General features: G+C 41.3%; 1 protein-coding gene across 5 annotated transcripts in view; it reads right to left on the reverse strand.

Moving 5' to 3' along the window:
• Positions 1-16,045, reverse strand: part of SCUBE1 (signal peptide, CUB domain and EGF like domain containing 1) — a 222,042-nt gene that overhangs the window by 32,139 nt on the left and 173,858 nt on the right. For 2 of the 5 annotated variants that reach the window (XM_069863916.1, XM_069863897.1), the window contains 7 exons: positions 13,965-14,087; positions 9,305-9,424; positions 7,809-7,901; positions 6,195-6,311; positions 3,970-4,107; positions 2,746-2,949; positions 1,232-1,393 (listed from right to left, as the gene is read on the reverse strand). In XM_069863916.1, the coding sequence (XP_069720017.1) occupies positions 1,232-1,393; positions 2,746-2,949; positions 3,970-4,107; positions 6,195-6,311; positions 7,809-7,901; positions 9,305-9,424; positions 13,965-14,087 (957 nt within the window). Of the gene's footprint in view, positions 1-1,231; positions 1,394-2,745; positions 2,950-3,969; positions 4,129-6,194; positions 6,312-7,808; positions 7,902-9,304; positions 9,425-13,964; positions 14,088-16,045 lie in introns of all 5 variants that reach the window. The other 3 variants (XM_069863906.1, XM_069863888.1, XM_069863926.1) reach the window with 2 other exon arrangements.

Below are 16,045 nucleotides of genomic sequence, written 5' to 3' on the forward strand. Positions count from 1 at the left end.
TTCACAGAAGGAGAAAAGGAGAGACTTGAGCAGAAAACCAGACTGTTGTGACCCGACAGCAAACATTTTGAGACAGATCCACGCTGTAAAAATAATCAGGTTTTCTTTCTGTTGCTGTGCAGAACAATAATTCAAATGCAAGCCTGGAAACAAAACAATCTCTTCCTTAAGTCATTGTGCTGCTTTGGACAGCAGACTATAGTCAACCTTTATAAACTCAGATTGTTTGATAATCTATTCTTGTTGGATTTTGGATAAATACAAATCAACATAACAAAGATGCATAGAAATTCTGAGAATTTTCCCGTGATAGTTCCTTAATGCCGTAAACAGGCAAAATCTACCATATGTTTGGACTGGAGACACTAGAGCTGGTTTTTATTCAGTGGATGGGGAAAAAACAGCAGTTTCTCAAGTGACATTCATTGTGCATTCACTCTAGAAATCCTTGAAGAAAGCTTTAATGTAAATGACATGGATGAGTCTTACAGTTAGAACTCGTAGCAGATAGGACAGATTTCTTTGAAAGTCAAATAATGCATCTGCTATAAGCTAGATTTTGCTCATCTGTAATGAAGTAAGGGAAAGAAAATAATTAACAGTTGTGTCTTAAAACCTTATCTTGATCAAGTTAGAGCAGAAGCACAGCCCTCTCTTGAAACCAGGTATTATCATCATTGTAATCTAATTTATATATGATGATGCTACATCACATGCCAAAAGCTACAGAGAATTCAAGCAGCATTGAAACTTGCAGTCATTAGCTCTGAGTCCAGGTTACAGATCCCTGCAGCATAAATATCTCAAAATTATGATTGCTGCTGATTAGACCAGGTAAACTGGATCTCATGCAAAACATTACATTAGAAGGTTCATTAGACTCACCAATACCAGTCCAAAGTAATCCATCCCTTTGGCTCACGCTACACCTGATGAGCCCTTACAAGTCAAGGTATGTCCAGATTCCATACCTGACTTGAAGCAAAGTGCTGTGCTTGGCTTGTTCATTTCCATACAAAACACACATTGCTATAGCAGGTCAGATCTTCTTGTCTGCAGTGTCAGTGGATGGAACAAGCCAAAGCATTTTGTGTATTGCTTGTAAGTGCACAGAGGTTTCTTCTGTTACCTTTACAAGACAGAAGTGTGGAAGGCTCTCCCCTTTTTTAGCCTCTATGCCTCACAGACTGTGTGGCAACACCTAATACTTTTATAATCAAATTTAACTTGCCTCCACATTCTGACACATTCCGGGCGCCTGCTACTCCCTGTCCATCGTTACTTGGGCAAGGCTCACAGGTAAGTTGACCTTCTGTATCTTGATATGTTCCTGGTGAGCAAGGAATGCACTGATTATGTTCTCCGCTATAAAAGGTGCCCGTGCTGCAGGTAACTGAGAAAAGAAAAGGGGAATCTACATAAGGACTTTCATTTTGATCACATTATTTGCTTTTAAATCAAACATTTAGAGAAGATGGATCTCTTTGGCCCCAGTATTATAGTTGCATGTTTTGCATATGTTAGTCCAGGACCCTCACCTAATGTAAACAGGCCTATCTCCACTGTGGTCTAGGTCAATTTACACCAGGGGGAGGTCCTTCTTCTGTTCCTTAAACTATTAAATGCCATTGTATTGTACTGCAGTGTTTATCAGACGTCTGTTGTTAATAAATCTGATGCAGTCTTAAAAGAGTATAATGCAGTTTAATTAAAGCAGTGGTGCATAATGTATGCGAAGTGATGTGAATGTTTAGTTTCCACTAGATGCATTTACATGTTGATTTTATTGCAGACGACTACAAAACATCCATCTCCTGAGATCAGTTCTAGAGGTTTCTCTGGGGTCAGTGTATCCCATTGTAATATTTTATGCCTTTTGACACTCAAATACCCCAACTGGAAAGCATTTTCAATACAGATATGAATACACATGTTTTCCTTGCTGCAATGGGGCACATAATTGCATTAAACACTTTTCTCTGGTGAGTATAGCTAGTTAATAATAGCAACAGTCTTTCAATACAATTTCTAAATCACTTCATATATGATGAAAACAGCCTCTGAATCAACTCACTAGGGGCACCTATCAGATCTGCATTTAAATATTTTTTGCTTGTGAATCACTAGGTGTCTAAAAGAAGCTGGAAAAATTAATATGCTGATTTTGCAAAGGTAGCTTTAAGTAACTAGAAAGCTTGCACTGCTTTGAACTACCATTAAGAATTTTGTGCTAGCACCTTGGCCCCTGTAAAGCACCAGAGCCTGATAACCCGGGAAAAAGCTTAAAGAAATCAGGCATTTTACATAAAGTAAAAATACATTAAGTTCTTTCTTTATTGGACTTCAATATATCTGTGGGTCATTGATAATTTGTTGATGAAGAGAGAAGGTGAGGTGATCTAAAACTAAATACACAGCATCTAGGCAAACACCATATTATTGTTTTACAGAACTGTAATTACATTTTCATAAGATCTGGGGGGCAACTGGGAACAAATTGCCAACATTGTGGCAGGCCTTGATACCTGCTGGCAGCATGGGAATGTACACGTGTGTACTTGTTCTCCTGCAAAACGAACTCCCTTCCAAGTCTTATGAACTGTCAGTGGTCCATGCACATATGCTGAATAATACTGACCTAAATTGCCTGTTATCTCACAGTTTTCCTACCTGGCTGACTACGGACAAGTTACTTTTGGAGTGCCTGTTTGGAGAATATGGCTGAATAGAGTTGTTAGGACTTACCGCATTTTCCATCCTGCAGCACTTGCCCTGTACTGCAAGCGTCATGCCCTTCAGTAGCTTTAGCTGGCTTCTGAGCCACTTCATATTCTGCCCCAGAAAACTGAATGTAAAATTGCTGTTTATTAATAGATTTCCTCAATGTTTTGATTGCAGTTTGCAGCTTCTGCTCCATCCTTTTCCGAACACAGTCAATGTTACAGGTGTCTAGATGGGAAATGATAACAAAACTAGAAGCAATTGAGATTCATGTTTAAAAGAGGTGCTTAATAAAAAGCTTAGCCTGCATTGCACTATGATGCCTCTGTTTGCGTCACTGTATTGTCCACATAAATTATAGAAGCAGCTCACTGTATTCAAAATCAGGCCTTTTAAAGGGATAAGACAGTACACTGTGGTCCATCAAACTGAGTTTCATGGCCTATAATTGCACACTGAGTCCTGATATCTCTAGCAATAACAAATATGGTTATACTGAGTGCACAAGGAGAGGGCTGTAGAAAGCATCAATTCCACTGTGTTGTACTTCCAGATATGTGTCCAGTCTGCCAGCACTAATGTTCCTGAATTTTGTGTGGCTGTGCTTTACTCAGTTGATTAGGAATTCTTCCCAACTCCTTTACCAAAAGAAAAAAAGTAAGGTGCTTTCTGGCATGATTACAGTTTGAATCACTTGGCCTGTGGGGTACCCCTCAGGGCTAAGAAGCCTGCCTTTGAGGACTGATGTGTTAATAGAATTCAGCTCACATTTTCTTTGGCTAGATTTTATAGCAAAAAATTCCATCTCAAGAATAATTGGAAGCAATTCTTTTTCTCTCTGAGGTTTGTTATGAAAACACAAATTTCCCAAATGTGTGATAGAAATGTTTGATTCTCAGACTGAAGTTTCAGAGGTTATTTTTATCATCATTGTTGCAGAACTTCTATCTAATCCTTACATTCTCTGTGCATCAATTAACACTTCTGCTGATTAAAGAAATCAGAATTAATTAAAGCACATGACTTAACTCAAGGCTTTGAAGGAATTTTGCTGCAGGTTCAATATTTGTTCCTTTGGTTTAACTTCATACCTGATTCCTTTCAATTACATCTCTGGAACTTTGAGTTTGGAAAGGCTGTTGAATGAGGCTTGTGCTAAAATGTACACACAGCAGCTTGATGAAATAGCATCAACGAGGTTCTAACACACACCAATGATTTCTCCCCATAGACAGATCTTTCACAAACCTGAGACTTCTTCTGACTTCATCTCCACTTCAAACTCTGCAGTGATATGGGACACTTCTTTTGATGGGGACTTGCGGCCTCGGCGTTTCTTCTTGGAGGAATCGCACTTGAGGTTCACAAAGGTAACCTGGCAGTTGTCTGTACAAGGGAATTGACCTCCTTTGCATAAACAAAGCAACATAGAAAAGAAATCAAGTAGCAAAGTAGCAAGTGACAGGCTAACAAGCAGTATCTTGTCTGAGTTATAACGAATGCAGAGACAGGCTTCCTAACATTTCACATCTGCTGTTAGATACCAACTTCTCTGTGCAATTTTGAGTTTTGCTCAGGAGACAATATAGTGTGTGGTCATGCTCAGCTGCACAGTGGTACCTCTGATGTCTACAATTTCCTTTCTCTTTTCTGCATAAGTATTAGAAAGCTCTTTACAAAAATTAGTTAAGATTGGTAATACTATATACAGTCATTTGATGGTTAAATAAAGTAAGAGAGTCAATTTTCATGAGAGGAGCAGATCTGGGCCTCTACCAGCCACTATTCCATCTCTTTCAGCAATGCCAATCACCAGCTATCAAAGGCCTTTGATAGGGAGGTTAAAAGCCCCCCCCAACCCAGTGCAAATTGAGGCCACTTCCTCTCATCCTATCACAAGCCAGAGGGACTGAATGCCCTTAACTTCTGAGGAGAAAGGCCACAGTCCATTGTGAAACATTAACATAAGCTTCCTCTCCCAATACAAAGAAATCTATGTGAAAAACATCCTTTTTGTGATAGGCTCCCTCTCCTTCCAGGTCAGGAAGAAATTTCTAGCACTCAAGCCACCAGAAGGATTTCATTTCAAGTGTGTGGTAGTTGTATGATATAATCTTACTGTTAGACGCAGAAGTTCAGATGACATAACACAAAGCAAAGCAAACAAAGGACAAGGAAATGCATCCAAGACTTATGTTCCCATGGTGACTGCATGGAGCAGAAAATTCAACTTCTATGACTTTAAAAGTGAGTCTGATAATCACATCTTATTAAGACAAGACAATGCATAAGGACAAAGTAAGCATCTTAACAACAGAGACTTGTTTTAAGCCAATACTTTCTGATACTTGAAAAATTAGAGAGACAAACGTCTAGATTGGAGGGTAAAGACAAAACATGAGTCTAAATTTTTAAAAATAAAATCTCTAAACCATTACATTTTTTAGGTTATCTATCTTTATTCTTCTCTGTTCAGGGCTCATATACAACTCACTCGCTAACAAAAGTGGTGGTAAGACAGATGCACAACCTTTGCTGTAAGCTGCTAAGCTGCTTTAAGCAATAGCAGGAGTTTGCAATTACACCAATACTGTGTACTCATATCCAGAAAATTTTGAGTTAACAATAAATACAAATGAACTCCAAATAGCTTAAAATAGCTGTGGAAGCACACAGCAGTAACACCCAAACGCTCTTTAATCGTCCCTGTAATGATATCACGGGGATGGAAGACAAGAAATAAATCAAGTTCTGTTAAATACATATAACTTAAAGTCTCTTTTTTGTTCAACTTTAAAAGTGATTTCAAAACTAATAGAAATAAACCCACACACTTAGTCATATCAAGTTTTAAAAACATTTGATTACTTTCATTCAGCCTGACACAATTTTTTTTTAAAATTTCGGATTTTTGGTAATCATGTCTAAGTCTTCTAAATACTGTTTTCTGACATCGTAACTACTTACTCCACATAACAGAAGATCTAAGGCTGTGTAACATCAGATTTTTATTATAACTTTCTGGCTTAGGAGTTGTCTTTGCTCCTGTAATGGGATACTAATCCACCATAAAACAAATAAATAATAGCTTTTGTTTTCTTTTATAAATCTCACCTGGGAAAACTAAACCAAATCACACTGACATTGTTGTGTGTAACTTTGCATTGGTCATAACTTTTTGTCTCAGGGTATTTCTGCCATTATCAATACCTGAGAAAGGATCAGCTTAATTTCAAACTCATGCACTTTAGCACAAAGTTTTTTTCAAAGCAACCGGTGACATTTCAGCACTGTTAGATCCAAATCCAAGGCATTGTTAAGCTGGAGTGTGAAACTTGGCCTGAACTTAAATTCAGATCCAAATATGAAAATCACTACTTTTTTCATCTACAGTGTGAGAACAAACTATGCCAACAAACAAGCAAACAAACAAAAATTAGAATACTGTTTACATTTTAAAAGAAACCACATACCTAAACCAGCTTGCTTCCCAGAATCTTTCGTTTTTTCTTTGCTGCGAGGCCGTAAATGGCATTTTGCATCTTTGATTTTAAAACGAGCTTTCTGCTTGATTGGAGGAGCTAATGAATCTGTTGATTTAAAGTAAAAAAGCTATCATTTGGGATGCAGAAGAAAAGAAGTCCAAAACTTACTTTTAAAAAGTCTCAAAAGACTTCTTGCAGCATAGAAAAGAGACAGCCCAAGAGTTATGAACCTTGTACAAGAGGATCCATTCTCCTATGATCTTTTGGATTTTTTGCATAAGCACTTACACTTGAGCCCTTAAAGATCCATTAATTTGCTAGTATTGCACATGCTCTGCACATGTGCTTCCCCTCCAGCAGGCCTGCATATCTTTGTGGAATTTGGGTAAATTTATCTCTTACTATGAAAAGGTTAACGTCTATCGTTTTTGCTGACTCTCTGTGTGTGATTTCCCATGTTACTTGGCTGTAGTTCTGTTATAGCTAATGCCAACCAGGAATAAGGTTGATTTTCTCGAGCTATGCTGTTGGCAGTTGAAAATTACCCAAGGAAATGTCTTTATTTGACTGCAGTCTATGGCTTGCAAGCTTTATTATTAAGCTTTAAATGCAAGTCACTTATGTCCTGTGACTTAATTGCTGTTATATAGCCATGTACTGCTTAGAAAATGTAGCTGCAGGCTGACTTTCTCAGAAAGTCCGTAGTGGAAGAGGCTGGACCTGGGTCATCACGTGCAGCCACTCTGAGCTGCCCATGGGACCCAGAGCAGGAGGAAGGTGGTCACAGGTAAATGCCACAACTTGGGTCCCTCTTTCCTTGAGAGGGCCTTGTCAAACCAAGATTACAGAGGTAGCTGGCCCCTGTGTCAGAGGCAGCCACATCTGCTGCTGTGTCACCTCATCCCACAGCATCCTACCTCCTAATGCATTCCAAATATAAGAAATACATGGTTTGGGAACAGGCAAATTAGAGAGAAGTACAGCAGGTAATGGTATGTAAAGTGGGCTGACACTTCCTGCTGCTGTTTCAGCTGTTTCTCATCTTGCCAGATTTCACCCATTTTGAGATGAACCTTTTTTTTATGCTGAGTAGCAGCTTTAGGACACATTTTGAAATGTCTCTGCAAAAATAATCCAGCCATTTCTGAGAACAGTATGAATGAAACACGGTATGTGCTCTAAAAAGTCATAAAAGCTTTTTATTTGGAGTCCCCAGTTGGAGGATCTGTCATAGCCTTCTGCTCTTGTGCTACTGACAGACCCCATTATCTCACTTCCAAGTCTGGGAAAAAATGCCATTTTGATATGCTTTCTATTGCCTGTGGACTATGGAAAGTAAATTATTCTGAGCATTTGTCCTTATTGAATAATGTCAAACCTCCATCACTTCTATAGTGACTTACCAAGAGAACACCACATTGGATGCAGCTAAGCACACTCCAGTCCTCAAGGAGAGGCTCCAGGGTACACATGATAAAACACAGGATACCTTAATTCTGGCCTTGTGTAACTTAAGAGCTGGGTGACCCAAAGGGTCTGGGGAACCTCATCACCTACCTCCTAAATGCCAAGGCCCAGGTGAGCAGGAGAACACCCACCTACCTGCGCAGCTGGGCAGGGTTGCATTGCGTTTCTGCTGAGCCTTGCCTTGTTGGATGGGAACGCCACAACTCAGTGAATAGCTGTTCTCTGAATCTGTGGGGCAGAATGCAAGAGTTGGTATATGTGGCAACTGCCTCACAAGCATCTGCTCCCATTGTCACCCTCAGGATTAATGTTTGGTGCTTCGAAAACTTAATACTGCTAAATAAGGAGACATTTGATGTGCCAAACTTGGATTTAAATGGCTGAAATATTTCGCCAAAGGCTACTGCTTCACAGTGTGGACTACAAGTTTTGTTTCTTCCAGCACTGAAATGTTACATTTTATTAACAATTTGGCATGAAGTTAGCTGTAAATAATTCCAAGGTGCACAAATATAAATTATTTTGGGCTTGTCCATGGCAAAATCCTTGGGCTTTGATCATCTCTATAACTTAAAAAACAAACCATGTATTTTAGTAATAATTCTGGCTTCAGACTCCAACAGAATTTATTGGCAGGAACAAAAAATTAACATAGTTAGAACTGTAACAGGGTTTACATGCTGCACAGATAAAACCATGTATTGATGCATACAAATTAGATAAATATGGTTCCAGTAATCTCTGCTAAACCGCAAACAAAGTGTGAACAGCTCTACCACATATAATGCCAGGACTAATACGAAAAGTAAACACCCTTGTGGAATACAATCCTGTGTCAGAACTAGAACACATATGAAAAAATAACAGCAACACCCTGCCACGCCTGCCCTGCAAAACGATGTACATGAAACTTATCTGCAGCAAATAATAAAAAAAAGGAGGAGGGGAAGATGCCTGAGTTTCTATAAACAACGCCTCATTTTCTATAAATAACACTCAGCTGAACTCTTCCCAACAAAATGTATTAATAAACAGTGACTGCCAGCAACTAATACAGAGATGCCCAACACGTCCCACTCCTCCTCTCCTGCGCCTGCTTCACATTGTGCTCACTAAACTAAGTTCCTCTCAGGTGAACCCTCTGCTTTGGGATTTGTTTCTGCTCCTGCTCAATTGCACAGTTACAGGATATTTCAGGTCAGGATGCAGACACTATCACTTTAAGCAGATGCCTGGATGGGCAACAGCAGAAAGTCACTGAAATCAACTGTTCATTGTCATCTGTCCCCCACAACTCCCTCCTTCCCGTCTTCTGACACAGCAATTCAATACATTAAAATTTTTCTTTTGCACCATCCTGATTAAGGTAGATGTGCCTCTCAGGTTTCTGTTAGGATTTTCCCATCCCCACAAATGACACCTCAAATTAAACGATGAAGGGCCAAACCTCTAATGTAACTGACAATCAGCTCTTCTTGTATTTAGAGATGTGTATGTTGGTCCCAATTCAATTTATAAAGATGGTTTTGCTCATTTACAGTTGTCCATAACAACTGAATGCAAGAATCATCAATACGTTAGCAGAGGAAAATCCCATTCTAAACTCAGGAGGACAAATAATTTGTACAAACCTGGAACAAAGAGAGTATTGGATGGGCATGACAGGAAGCAACTCTCTATGCCTCCTGTCTTACTACACACTAGTTGAGCCTTGGGAGCTGGTTTGGCATTTGGGAGACATTTCACCACCTCTGAGGAGAAAAAAAAAAAGAGAAATAATAAAAAATCAGACACCGCCAAACCTAGAACCTTGCACATCCACTTGCATACAGTGCTAAAGAAAGGTATAACTGGCAACAAAGCAAAATCACAGGCCTGGGCATTGCTGAAATAAGCATATATTAGAGAGAGAGTCTGGATCTTGAGTGTGGACTTGAAAATGAAACTCCTTCACATTTTTAGACCTAAGCTTTAGATCAGTCTTTCCCTTCTACTCTTCACTTCAAGACTATTCAGGTCAGACACATATTCCAAAAGGCAGGTCTCTGTCTAGTTATGAGCACAATTCTATATGCATGGCTCAATCACAGAACCAACAGGTATTGCTATGATGGAAGATGCCCGCTCTCCACCTTTGGAGGCACAGCTCTCTGATTTAACACGTCAACTACCACACCACGCACAGAGGTCACCTTCACAAACATCTATTTATTTAGATGATCACTACAATGATATTTTCCACTGTTCGCTCCTACTCCCGTGGACTTTCAGCTGCATGCTCAAGCCTCCAGAAGTAGAAAACTTCCCAGCCAGGCAGAACTGAGGCAGGACACGCTAGGATGGAGACAGATAGTCCCACCAGTCCTCTCAGCTACTGCTGAAATCATAGAACCAGAGAATCGTAGAATCACTAGGTTGGAAAGGACCCACAGGATCATTCAGTCCAACCATTCCCATCAATCACTAAACCATGCCCCTCAGCACCTCATCCACCCGTCTATTAAACACCTCCAGGGAAGGTGAATCAACCACCTCCCTGGGCAGCCTGTTCCAGTGCCCAATGACCCTTCCCGTGAAATATTTTGTCCTGATGTCAAGCCTGAACCTCTCCTAGCAGAGCTTGAGGCCATTCTCTCTTGTCACTTGAGAGAAGATGCCAGCTCCCTCCTCTCCACAACCAATTATAGAGAGCAATGAGGTCTCCCCTCAGCCTCCTCTTCTCCAGGCTAAACAACACCAGCTCTCTGAGCTGTTCCTTGTTCTCCAGCCCCTTCATCAGCTTTGTCACTCTTCTCTGGATGCGCTCCAGAGCCTCAACATCCTTCTTGTAGCGAGGGGCCCAGAACTGAACACAGTATTCGAGGTGTGGTCTCACCAGTGCCGAGGACAGAGGGAGAATAACCACCCTGGACCTGCTGGTCACACCGTTTCTGATCCAAGCCAAGATGCCATTGGCCTTCTTGGCCACCTGGACACTCTGCTGGCTCATGTTCAGTCAGCTGTCAATCAGCACCCCCAGGTCCCTCTCCTCCAGGCAGCTTTCCAGACAGACTTCTCCTAGTCTGTAGCACTGCACAGGGTTGTCGTGCCCCAAGTGCAAGACCTGGCATTTGGCCTTGTTAAACCTCATGCCATTGGTCTCAGCCCAGTGGTGCAGGCTGTTCAGATCCCTTTGCAGAGCCTCTCTACCCTCCAGCAGATCAACACTTCCTCCCAGCTTAGTGTCATCCGCAAACTTGCTAAGGGTGCACTCAATGCCTTCATCCAGGTCATTGATAAAGACATTGAACAGGGCTGGACCCAGCACTGAGCCCTGGGGAACCCCACTTGTAACTGGTCTCCAGCTGGATTTAACGTCATTTACCACCATTCTCTGGGCCCGGCCAGCCAACCAGCCCAATCACCCAAGCAGTACTAGAAGAGGCACTGACACACACATAGGCATCAGCTGTTTCTCATCACTGCCCACCGCATGAGGCACATTGCAGTTCGTGCAATGGAAATACCCAACTTCTCCTGGCTTCATGTCAGGATGAAGTCAGAGTATCCTGCAAGTCTCATGAGCTGCTCCTCGTATTTGAATAAGGGACAGTTTGTGTTTTCACTGAAACTGCATAAAATTTTTATGAGTTGTTGGACCACCCTGAGTTGATGGTATGCCACTGATAATTATAATCCTGCATTTATTTTGATTTGACATCTCTTGGGACTGACAAGTTACTTGAGTACATCTCGCCTCACGAACGATAAGATTCATTCCCAGCTGCAGCCAGCAGGTGTCATCACTGCACTGAGACAGCCTGACCACCTCCCTTCATTCCCTCGGAGACTGAAGCTCTGCCCTGACTGCTGGGCAGTTGCAGCTGGGCACCACTTCAAGCAGATATTTCACACCGCATCAGCTGTCTGCAGAGCAACTCTTGCTTCAGACCCATCAAAACGTCTGTTCAGGTACATTTGCTTCTTATCCAATTGCTCCTTGCTGCTTCTCCCAAACATGCTCAGCTTACAAGATATACTTGTCTAACTCTTGTTCTACCCATGGCTGACTATGCTACTGCAAAAGTCATTTTTCATACCTGTCAGATCACCACTGAACCACACCATGGTAGGGGGGAAATCAGAGCTGCAGCAGCCATACGAGTTTGGATCCACCAGGGTTTGGGAAGAGCCCAGTAAAACTTGGATGAAACAGGGCAATTCAAATGCCATAGCTGGAATGAGCCTTGCATGACTCGGCTTGAGTATAGAGGAAGGGTCTCAACAGCCACCCTTGGTTAGTGTTCCTGGCCTCACTGCCGGTTAAATATAAATATATACGAGTCCCTTAAACACACCTGATGTTTACATCCAAACATGAGAGTAATCATCCTCCACTTACCTCCCTCCTAAAGTCTCTTATGCTGCTTTGGTGATGTTTTTAAAGAAATGATTTCTTTGGGCTGAGGAGACAACACAAGCGCAAATTGTCATTGCTGGGCAAAAGAGGATTTTGTTACTGCAAAAGTCTCCAAATCATGCAGCATTCAGGACCACTAAATTTATTTTTCCTTATTTTTATTGAGCTTTTATAACAATGTAGAAAGCAGTTTCTTCTAAACCAATGTTGGTAATAAAGGTAGGCGATCAGCAGGGAGATGACACTCATTTTAAGCCTCATAAAATTCATCAAATAAAACAGTATACATCAATGGAGGGAAGTGTTCTGCTTTCTATCTTCCAACTGAGTATTACAACTAATAAAGAGAAATTTACAACTAGAAGGATACAGCCTCTTACCACAGGAACAGCATTCTTAGTAGGCTGAGAAGGAATATACCAGAAAAATGTCTATAGACTAGACCTCAAAAAATTTTACTCCCTTTCCTGTACTAACGGGTACACCATCAAGGGAGACCTAGTGGATAACTAAAAAACAGAATTAACCATCTCTTACTCCTACAGGACTTAGTTCTCAATATAGCAGGGAAGGTAATATACATAACGATAAGCAGGAAAATTAAGTACTTAGTTGTGGTTAGAAAGAAAGTCAGAGGCAAAGGCTGAAACCCAGCTTGAGAAACTCATCTGCCACCCAACTCCACCTTTGTTATAAAGTGCTTTCCACACTAAACAATCCCAGTTTCCCCAGCCACTCCTCATAAGACTTGTTCTCCAGCCCCTTGACCAGCTTTGTTTCTCTTCTCTGGAAATGCTCCAGGACCATAACATCTTTCCTATAGTAAGGGGCCCAAAACTGAGCACAGGATTCCAAGTGCAGCCTCACCAGTGACGAGTACAGTGGGACGATCACTTCCCAACTCCTGCTGGCCCCACCATTTCTGATATAGCCAGGACTTTGTTGGCCTTCTTGGCCACCTGGGCACACTGCTGGCTCACATTCAGATGGCTGTTGACCAACACCCCCAGGTTCTTTTCTGCCAGGCAGCTTTCCAGCCACTCTTCTCCAAGCCTGTAGTGCTGCATGGGGATGTTGTGGCCCAAGTGCAAGACCCAGCATTTGGCCTTGTTGAGCCCCATACAGTTGGCTTCAGCCCATCAGCTTGTCCAGATCCCTCTGCAGAGGCTTCCTTCCCTCAAGCAGATCAACAGTCCCTCCCAATTTGGTGTCACCTGCAAACTTAGCTGTCCAGATAATTTATAAAGATATTTAACAGAACTGGCCCCAACATAGACCTGGGGACACTATTTGTAAATGGCTGCCAACTGGATTTAACTCAGTTCGCCACAACTCACTGGGCTCAGCCATCTAGTCAGTTTTTTAGCCAGCAAAGAGTATGTCTATTCAAGCCATGAGCAGCCGGTTTCTCCAGAAGAGTGCTGTGGGAAATGGCGTCAAAGGTTTTTCTGAAGTCTAGGCAGACAACATCCACAGGTTTTCCTTCATCTACTTGTAAACAATTAAATATTTTGAATATTCTAAATTAGTCTTAGATGGAAACAGGGTTATAGCTGAGGTCATAAAGTTGGACAAATAACAAATAAAGGACAAAAGTATAAAATACGTAACAAAAATATGACTTAGATTTGTGTGAATGGACACATGACATTTAAAAGAAAAATTCAACACAAATAAAATCCAACATATTTTCCATTCTCTAATCCACCTGCAGCTATATCCTAGCCCACAGACCCTCATACAAACGGCTGTTATCTGAGTTTATAAAATGAATTTGGAGATCTATATTGTGAAAACGCAGCATCCCTCAGACAAAACCACAGGGCTTTTCCACCCTCCTGGAGAACAGAAGCATCAGCATAGTCATCTCTGAGTTAGCCTCCCACACTTACCAACACAGTCCTTTTTGTTCCAGTGCAATTTTTTTCCAGGTGGGCAGACACACTCATAGCTCCCCATTGTATTAACACAGCCATAGTCACAGCTACCATTGCTGATGCTGCATTCATCAATATCTGAAAACGTAATTTAAAGTTGAGAAAAGTATGTACACGTATGCCATGTATTAAGACATTATTATGTGCATAAGGTTATCTGTTGCTAATACACCTTTTGTATTTAAGTCTATACAAACATGTATAGACTTATACAAACATGACAGTACTCACGTCAAACAATTTTAGTGTATATTTCATGGTTTTGTCTTTAGACACGTGTAGCTCCCAAGAGTTTATGCATACGATACAATTTACTTGCCAGGACTAGTTACACTGACATTCATGGAAGCACTTACAAGATACAAAACATGCTTGAAAGTCTCTGCAGCATCTGGACAGTAATGTATATTGCATTATAGGGAAAAATGTCAAAGGCATAAACATCTGTGAGATTAGATCATTTTTGCATAACAGGGAGATAAATTCTGCATGGTGATTCACAGAGTTTGCTTTTAGAAATGATTCAGATGAAGGAAGAAACTATGTATTTGCTGGGAACCTAGCAGCTGAAATGTAGTTTATTTAGTCTTCCACTCAAATAAATATAAAAGGTAAAATCTTGCAAGAAAGCAAAGCAATTACCCAGTATGTTATCACTGATATTTCACATAAAATCTTTCAGCTTTTTGATATATTAGAAAAGTGTTTATTCAATAGGGGGTGGCATATACTTTTAAGTCTATGCAATCAGCATTTATATACTTGTGCAGATGTGGCTGATCTCTCATCCCCTTCAAACACCAGAAAGGATGTTTATCTGTCATGCTCAATAGGAGTTGCGCTGCCATGTATTCACCTCTACATCACACTCAGGCACATCTGGGACACTAGATGGCACAGGCAAAAACTGTCAGATAACACCAGGGAACCATCAGTGGCACACTGCAGCTCCAGATGCTTTTAATTTACTGGCATAGCCATAACCTAAAAGCCCTTGTTACAAACCACAGCACTGTTATTTTATGCACTGCACTAACCTCAACAAGTGGTTTCTGCCCTTTGAATGCAGCTACTCATCTGCTTGCTGAAACAGTAGCACTCCTGTAACAGATTTTTACAAGGCACATGGATTGTGCCATTTAATGTATGCTCAAATGAGCCAGAATAACACCAAATCAGCATGAGATATACTGAATTGCTAATATTCTGGCTTAATGATAGGCCTCAAAATACTACTGCAGAAGGAAAATTGTCACTTAATGTATTTCTAAGGGTCATCTGGCCACAAAGGTTCACAGGCTGAGTGTCTAACTGCTTTTCCAAACCAGGCATGAGCCCAGGTTTGAACACCGATTGCTGCGTGCTTGGCGCTGAGTGAATCCATATGGTTTTCAGGAACACAGTCTGAGTTCTCTCAGGACCAGTTCTCCCCAGGACCCAGTTTTGGAGCCCGGTGACCCTGGGTGAGATACAGGTGGGAGGTGGGGCTGATGAGGGACTGGGCTCAAACACACACTTAAGTCAGGTGCTGCACTGGTTAACAAATGCAGGCCCATACATATTAATCAAGTCTTCCTCTGGCATCTTAGGGCACTTGTTGGGAACATTGGAGCATTTACCAGGGCAGCTGCCAGAATCCAGAAACGGCTTTCTTTTTCTGATGCAAGATTTTAGCCTGGGTGGTTATGTAAAAATCTAGAAAACATGGAGTACACACATAAAAGAAACTGAGAAAGTTACCCTAACATGACAGGCATGTTTCCGGACAACGTTATGATTTTTGGTTCAGAGTCAGGACTTCTGGAGGTTCTTGGTCAGCAGTTCCAAAAACTGACAAGAAGCTTTTGTACATAGCAGTCAGGCTTGTGCTGAGTGGGATCCACTTGTGAACCCATACTTTGAAAAATACATTTAGTTCACAGTACTCCCCTCACTGAGCTCCGGCTGAACTGTCCAAACCCAAAACCTTGCTGTCAAGGACATTGGCCCAGCACTGAGCTCCTAAAGAAGCAGCCAAATTCCCAAAGGTGTCAAAC

The sequence above is a fragment of the Phaenicophaeus curvirostris genome, chromosome 1 (genome assembly GCF_032191515.1).
Source record: "Phaenicophaeus curvirostris isolate KB17595 chromosome 1, BPBGC_Pcur_1.0, whole genome shotgun sequence".
Classification (NCBI taxonomy): Eukaryota; Metazoa; Chordata; class Aves; order Cuculiformes; family Cuculidae; genus Phaenicophaeus; species Phaenicophaeus curvirostris.